The sequence below is a fragment of the Cyclospora cayetanensis genome, unplaced genomic scaffold, assembly GCF_002999335.1.
Source record: "Cyclospora cayetanensis isolate NF1_C8 unplaced genomic scaffold, CcayRef3 CcayRef3_contig_408, whole genome shotgun sequence".
Classification (NCBI taxonomy): domain Eukaryota; phylum Apicomplexa; class Conoidasida; order Eucoccidiorida; family Eimeriidae; genus Cyclospora; species Cyclospora cayetanensis.
In genome coordinates, this window is record NW_020312379.1 from 1 (window position 1) to 7,157 (window position 7,157).

Consider the following 7,157-nt stretch of genomic DNA (forward strand, 5'->3'; position numbering starts at 1 on the left):
GCGGTCAACTATGCGCTGATACAAGTTCACAGTAAAGGCCAAAAGGTATTAGCTTTACTTGGCACTGGATGTGAAGCGGAGAGAGAGACGCTTCGTGGCCTCCTCAACAACGCTCCCTTCATACATGATGAACGGGGTAGAGTCGGTGCCTCAGCAAGGTCAGGCAGAATCTTTATGTGGACGGCTGAGCAAAGCCGTCTAAAATCATGGTCCTGAGCATTCATTCCATCCTAGTGGCTTTGCAGCTGAATCATCACTAGCGAACGCGATCGAACCTTCAGCATAAAACAAGCAGAAATGGACAAATGCCAAGAAGTTCGCGGAAGCGCAAAATAATGACTAGCTGCCATCAGGCTAGCCACCTGCTGGTCGTCCAGCGAGCTGTATTCAGCAAAATCCTCGGGCAACCCACGGCTGTTTTCTGAAGTATTGGAATCCTCCACAGTGTGGGAAAAGGTAAGCTTCAAGCGGTTAATACTTTTTAAAGACGAAATGCAGGCACCGACTGATGCATTTGCGCGTATTTCGGCATTGGGGTCGAAAGAGGACGGAAGGTGGAGCATGGGCGTTACGCTGACTGCCCCTGAACAAGGCTAGTGTGGAGCAGACATTGTCGAGGCTTCTAATCGAATTAGGATGCACTGAATGGATAACAGTCTACGAGGCGTCTGGCATTACAGACAATGTAAAGTTGTCACGTTGTTTGGAGTTATCAATCCTCCTACTTAGTCGCAATGGCGTGCTAATCGGAAATTTTATGAGTCCTTGAAGGAGAACTATTGAATGGTTGTCAACATGGAGGACGTCTTAGTATTCAGCCAAAGCGTTCAAGAGTACGTAAAGCGTGCACTTGTGCTGTTGTGGGACAAGCGGTTGTACAGTGAAGCACTCAAGCTTCCGAATTCCATGAGAACAGATGTGTGTCAGGAGCTCGTGTCTTTCCTGCAGGAGTTGAGCCAGACCCTGTAAAGCGGTCATGGCGAGGCCTTTACCTTTACGCTACCGCATAGGCGTTGAGAAGCTTTGTGGGTTCATGTTGAACTCTGGTGTTATTGTCCCCTGAGAACACACGTCGATACTCTCTAGCTAACGCGTTGCAGCGGCTGGCGGGAGGGCGGTTTCGGGCTTCGTTTCCTTCGGAAAATTTTGCGGCTCTGCTGCTTACCAACTCTAGTCTCTGTAAAGCTCACCACTTGCCTCTGCAAGTAAATGTCCTTCCCTAACGCTTTCTCTGCCTGAAATAGCTACTTTGATTTTTGGATATTGGTTGAATCGGTGCCATTTATTATAGCTAAGGAGTGTTGTACCCTCGGATTTATGCACATAGGCTCTTAAGTATTCTGTACCTACATGATTCTGAATGCCTGTTTGGGCTGTGGATTTGTTTATGCTGCATACGCTGGCTGCATATATGCATGCAGAGATGGCTCTGTGGGGCGAGGAGGCAATGCAGAACTAGTGTGTGTTTCGACTCCCTTTACAGATCTTACTTGCCTTCTGCTTTCTCGCAGCAGTAGGCTTCCACGTCTCAGCGCTCTGATGCCTGCGAGGTGTCACGTTACAGGAATCGGTTCGGTTTAGTTCCTTGTTCGTTGTTGGCTTGTGGGTGTGTGTGTGTGCGTATGTGTGTCTTCGTTTCTGTTTTACTTTGCTGATAGATGCTTATGTCTGCTCCTCTTATTTATAATGTTTTTTTCATTCCTGCCTGCCGGGGGAGTGGAGATAGAGTGGAGCTTATTGCACTGTCCTCCAAGGGATTCGTTTAGACGTAAAGATGCGGAAACACGAGGACGCGCGTTCTGACAGGGAGGTAAGACAGCTGGATAAGCTACATTAAAACCCTCTTCGCTACACTGGTTTCGTATAACCGAGAATTGGCGAGGATTTGGCTAATTGACTCGTTTATTGGGTATTAGTAATCTCGACACTAGAAGACATAGGGGTGTATCCCTGTGTGCTAAGTACTGTGTGCCGCTTGCTATGGACGCTCAGAGTACTTAAGAGTTTGTAGCTACGAGCTCCCTAACTTTCCCTCTCCCCTCTTATCGGGGTAGACCTGTGGAGAAAACCGTCAGAGGAAGGCGGGAGACCTAATTTGAGAGATTTACCAGCTTCCATTTAAGTGTCTGCTGAGTCTGGAGTGCAATATCCCGTTCCGGGATGCCCCAGCATTGAATTCTCTGCAAACACATAGACAAGTGCGCGACAGAGCGTGTCTGAAACTCATTGCATGTACGGACTTCTTCTCCCGAGATTTTTCGTTGAAGCAAGAGACCAACGACCCGGTGCAGACAGGCAGTTGCAAGCTTCACATTTTTATTAGGGGGCCCAAGTTGGGGATTCTGCTCTACCGCCTTTAAAAATTTCTGCCCACATTCCAAGACCATACAGACCCATGCCCTGCAGCCAATTTAGAGCCCGAAGCTTTCTGAGGTTAACACTGTTGGAACAGTCCCACCCACCGGTGCATGCGTACCTCGATGATGGCTCACGGGCTCTTGGGGCCACAGAAAAGAATAATACATGCAAGGCAGCAAACAAACCTCTTTGTTCCTTCAAGCAATGCACTTCCTGGGTCCGTTGGACCCCGTTTTAGGAACTGCGTGTCGGCTTTTTCTTGATCTTTTCATGGGAATGGCGTAGGCTCCCCCTCCCGTACTCTTCTTCACCTACATGCAGGGCCGCTGGTGGCGTGCTCATCGTAATAAGACGTGTATTCAAGCACCTCATTGTCGTCAGGGCTTCCAGGGGCCTCAGAACGATAGTCTAAAAGCTCATAACTCCTCCCCTTTCTCACGCTTCTCCAATCCTCCACTTTTGAGGCTATTGGTTTTTATACAGCAGCTTCCGGTTCTTCTACACTGCCTCTGCTCTTTCGTTGGGCTCCTCAGGAGGTGAGCAGCGCCTTCTTTCTCATCCGGCTCTCCGCACGGTGGGCACGGTTCCCAGAGCCTTGGGGTCTGCAATGCAAGTCTGCTGTCGTTTCTGTGTTATGTACGGAGATGAGAGACCCTAAGAACTGGCATCTGCCACTGTTGTTGGTGGTCATTTTGGGCCTGATGGGATGCTCTGAGGGGCAGATCCGGCTACAGTCCCCCAAACGTCTGTTCGACAAGTTGGTAGCCATGAAGGCCATCTCCGAAGAGACTTTCTACACACTCACCGGCTCGACTGCATCTTTTGGAACTCCCACATACGGTACTATTCTCAGGTAATTGGATGCCTCTATCAATGCCGAATAGCAGCACAAGCGGAGGAAAACATGAGGCAGCAAGACGGGCAGTAAAAAACCAGTCTTCCCCTTTCTTTTTTTCCTTCTTTCGTTCTGTCTCTCTGTCTGTCCTTCTTCGTCTGTCCTTCTTCGTCTGTCTTTCTTTGTCTGATTTTCTCGCTCACTCTCTCTGTGGCTGGCCAGGAATGGGTCGCTCTTCCTAGCTCTCGCTCGTGCTGCGCTTTTTGAGGGATTGGAAGGCTTCCTGTTCATGCTGTACTGCCCATTAGTGAGTCCTCTCTCTCAGTCGCCACTCCCCTTTGGAATGTTTGGCTTTGCACCTGTAGGGGACGCGCATTTTATACTCCGGATCCTCGCCGCGTCGAGGCAGATGGCACTGAGGCTGGTTTTCACTGCGACTCCTCGTATTGCTCATCTTTAAAGTCAGAAATTGACTCCTGGAAGGCGAACGAGCTGCACGGAGGACTAGGACATGTATGCGTTCCAGCTGTGCGAACTGAACTTTCTGTCTTGAGTATTTTTTGCTTTGCGTGTTCTAAATGCCGAGATACATGGCCACCGCTCCTTGAGCACTTCCTCGTATTCTAGGGGAGATCTCGTTCCCCTGCCCACCAAGATTTCTGGCTGGGACGCTTTTCCTCTGTATTCTTCCGGCAACACGCAGTGCCCACCATTTGGCATCAACAGCTGCGATGGTGCGGCTAGCGTCTTTTGGTCCCTCATGTTTGTTTTGTGTAGCGCAAAAACACAGCGCATGCAGCCCCGTGTGTTCTGGGCTGCGTGTTCTGTGCTGCAGGTTGTGCTGTTTGTGGATAGGGGAATCTGCACCTTCGCAGCCAAGGTGGAAGTTGCACAAGGATGCGGCGCAGATGCTGTGGTGATCGTCGATCATGGCACGCAGGAATGGACAAGAGAAACCATCCGGCACAATATTATCATGAGCGATGATGGAAAGGTCAGGGTTCCTTTCAATGTGTCTACGTCTGTTCGAGTATGGGTGTCTATGTCTGTTCGCGTATGGGTGTTTGTGCGTATCGTATCCCTTACACACGCCTTGACCTTCGTTACCTTACTCCACTTTGCTTTTCTGATTCTGCTCTCGCGGCCTCTTAGAGCGTGTTTGCTGGCCGTTGCGGAGCACCTTGCGCCTTTCCATATATGCCACCGCATTGCTGTCGGCTGAGCGCCTCACCCTTTGTGTCTAGACTCAAGCATACTTCGGAGGTCCGAGGTGTGCTTGTGTCTAGGGAGGCAGAGCGCAGCATCGGCTTGTCAGGGAGAACTTCTTTCTATGGATAAGCTCGCTTCGCAGGCAGGTGAAGGCGAATGGGTAGGCGTCGCTTTGTGTGGTTCGCTGTGTACTGCAGGTGCGAAATATTCGCATTCCGTCGATTTTGGTGTCTAAACAGGACGGTGAGGCGTTCAAAGAAGAAATTGTTTCAGGAGAGGAACCCGTCCTCGTAGAGCTGGAATGGAGGATGCCTTCGCAGTGGCCAGTGGCAGTCAACTTCTGGGCAGATTCAGGAGACGTCAAGGGTAGGCTTTCCTTCTTTTCGTCTCGAGGCCGTACTTTGTTGCTGCCACTTTTTTCTTTCTTTGCCTGTCTTCCTTCCCGCGCGTCCGTCTTCCCCTCTTTCTTCTCGTGTACAGCTTTTGAGTGGCTTGAAGTGTCAAGCTGCTCAGAGGCCTCTACAAGGCTTGGATTTCTGCGTTGTATGCGCATGCAGCCACGGCATTTCTCCAGGCCATGGCACCCTACATGCTGCGGCTTGGGGCCGACGTGCGCTTCCAGATAATATACAACGTTTTCTCCCTTGAAGGCGGCTCAGAGGAGCTCTGTTTGTCTGAAGGCTTGTACTCCAAGTATCCTCGCTTGTATTGCTCGTTTGAACCCAACGCACAGGTTCTTGGACTTACTGGTACGCAGTCCGCGGAGATGGCCGTTCTGTCGCTCCTCGTGCTGAGGCTTTATTAGAAGTGGCTGGCTTCCGTCCACTGCTGGTGTGTGCTGCTGCTGCTGCTTGGCGATGCTGAGCTCATGCGTTCCTGCTTTCCTTGTGGGGTTGTTAGGAAGCGAAGTGGTGCAGGAGGCACTCCTGGAGTCGTGCCTCTACTGGACAACCAAGACAGCGCCTCCTGGTCTAAAGGATGCCGAGTTTTCCCGCGAGTGGTGGCTCTATCAGCAACGGCTGGGGGACCCGAGAGACGGGTGCTCGTTTGATGGCGAGGTCAGCTAGCCGATTTTCTTTAAATCAAGTATTGGGGTCTAGGCGTTATGGAGTTTAGGCTGGGAGGTAGCGCGTGTGTCTGTGTGTGTGCACGGCAGATCATGATGGGTTTCCTCTCTGTAGGTGGTGTTTGTTGAGAGGTTCGCCTAGTGGTATACTTTTTGCGCATCGCGGCTGCACCTCTTTTCCGTCTTCTTCTTCTCCTGCGTCTCCCTTTGGGCTTCGTGCACCTTCAGGGAAAGAATGCATGGGGTCCTACATGTTCTCGCCGAGTGCTCTCGGAAGTCCTCTCGGGGGGGCAGCTACGGGCTGTCGAGTTGTGCATGGCTGATGAGAATGGACGCCGTTTGCTTGAATTCTCCAAAAACAACCGTGGATGGACAGTTGTGGCGGTGACCATCAATGGCGCGCGGTATGTCTTGGTGTATATATATATATATATATATATATATATATATATATATATATATATATATATATATATATACGCATACCGCACGCACTCCGACGTCTCCCCTGTTCCCTCTAGCCATGGCGCCCCTTCCTCCCTTTTCCGTGGCCTTCTCACGTGTTCCTCTTTTCCTGGCCGCTATACCGATCACCCACTACCTTTTCCCGCTACAACTTCCCGGAAAGTTGTAGCGGTCTTTGGCTGCCTGGCCGCCCGTGCTCTGCATGCGTGCACAGGTATAGCGGGCAGCTCACGCCGGAGTCGGTGCTCCGAGCGATCTGCTCCGCAACAGCACACCCTCTTACCAACAAGTACCGCTCAGAAGCATGCAACAGCATCGTCGTGTGAGGCCATGATTAGCAGCAAGCCAAAAAGCCGTGGCAGCAGTGTTGCCCTGCTGTTTTTACGGTTGTTGCAAGTCCCCATGGCAGCGCCAATCCTCAGGCTTCCAGATTCCTCCACGTTTTCCTGCAGTGTGCTTGTCGAAGAAGGGAGTCTCTAAAGGGTCGAATCTTGACTTCTCTGTGGCCTTTCGTTTTCATGATTGGGTTGTGTATGCAGGGACTCGCACACTCAAGGTGCACCTTGGCTGCGAGCCAATCTGGACTGGCGTAGCTTTTTCTTTGTATTGTTCCTGGTGGTGGTAATTTGCGTGGGCCTGAGTTACTTGTACTACCGTTATGCAAAGCAGCAGTTTGTGGATCGCATGCAACGCCGTGTACAGCACGAAGTGCAGCAGCAGTTGCAACTGTATCACCGGATGGAAGAGCCCACCCCACGAAAGCCCGCTGCAGCAGAGTGCAACCGGCTCGTATAGCTTGCTTAGTGCGTCGCTGTTTGCTGCCCCCATTAAGATACGCCAACGCATTCAGCATGCTGCGACGCCGCTTTTCCACAACCGCATTTCCGGACAGAAGGGTGGCACTGGGTTTGGGGCTGTAGTGGAAATTCCGAACCGCTTGCTATTGTCCGCGGTTTGCATGTCTGGGCTGCGACGCACAGCTGTGGCACGCCAGCTAATCAATTTCTTCTGGTAGTGTTCTTCGCCTTGATGTGCTGCGCTTTAGTTTCATTTGATGTGGCCTCGTTTGGCTTTAGGCCTCGATTGGGGACGAGAGCTGTGGCAGGGCGGTAACGGACGACTCCATGCCATAGCCGACGCCTTGGTGTATATGCTGAACGCAGTACACTCCTTTTCACTTGCGCACTTTTGCTTGTCTATTCTTACCTATTTTGTGGGCCTACA

The 7,157-nt window shown here is 51.2% G+C and overlaps 1 protein-coding gene across 1 annotated transcript; it reads left to right on the top strand.

Moving 5' to 3' along the window:
* The first annotated feature begins 2,673 nt into the window (after nt 1-2,673).
* On the top strand, nt 2,674-6,728 carry LOC34622302. The gene is made up of 10 exons (XM_026334389.1): nt 2,674-2,829; nt 2,952-3,211; nt 3,559-3,706; nt 3,780-4,187; nt 4,600-4,768; nt 5,062-5,151; nt 5,303-5,460; nt 5,697-5,872; nt 6,148-6,255; nt 6,473-6,728. Exons 1-10 carry the CDS (start codon nt 2,674-2,676, stop codon nt 6,726-6,728), a joined length of 1,929 nt encoding a protein of 642 aa, XP_026190174.1.
* The last annotated feature ends 429 nt before the right edge of the window (nt 6,729-7,157 follow it).

What these genes read in the sequence shown, in the direction of transcription:
- LOC34622302 (XM_026334389.1), top strand. Translation starts at nt 2,674, where the DNA reads ATGCAGGGCCGCTGGTGGCGTGCTCATCGTAATAAGACGTGTATTCAA. An exon ending in TCATGAGCGATGATGGAAAG is followed by an intron (nt 4,188 to 4,599) that starts GTCAGGGTTCCT and finishes TGTGTACTGCAG; the next exon opens with GTGCGAAATATTCGCATTCC. An exon ending in GTGACCATCAATGGCGCGCG is followed by an intron (nt 5,873 to 6,147) that starts GTATGTCTTGGT and finishes ATGCGTGCACAG; the next exon opens with GTATAGCGGGCAGCTCACGC.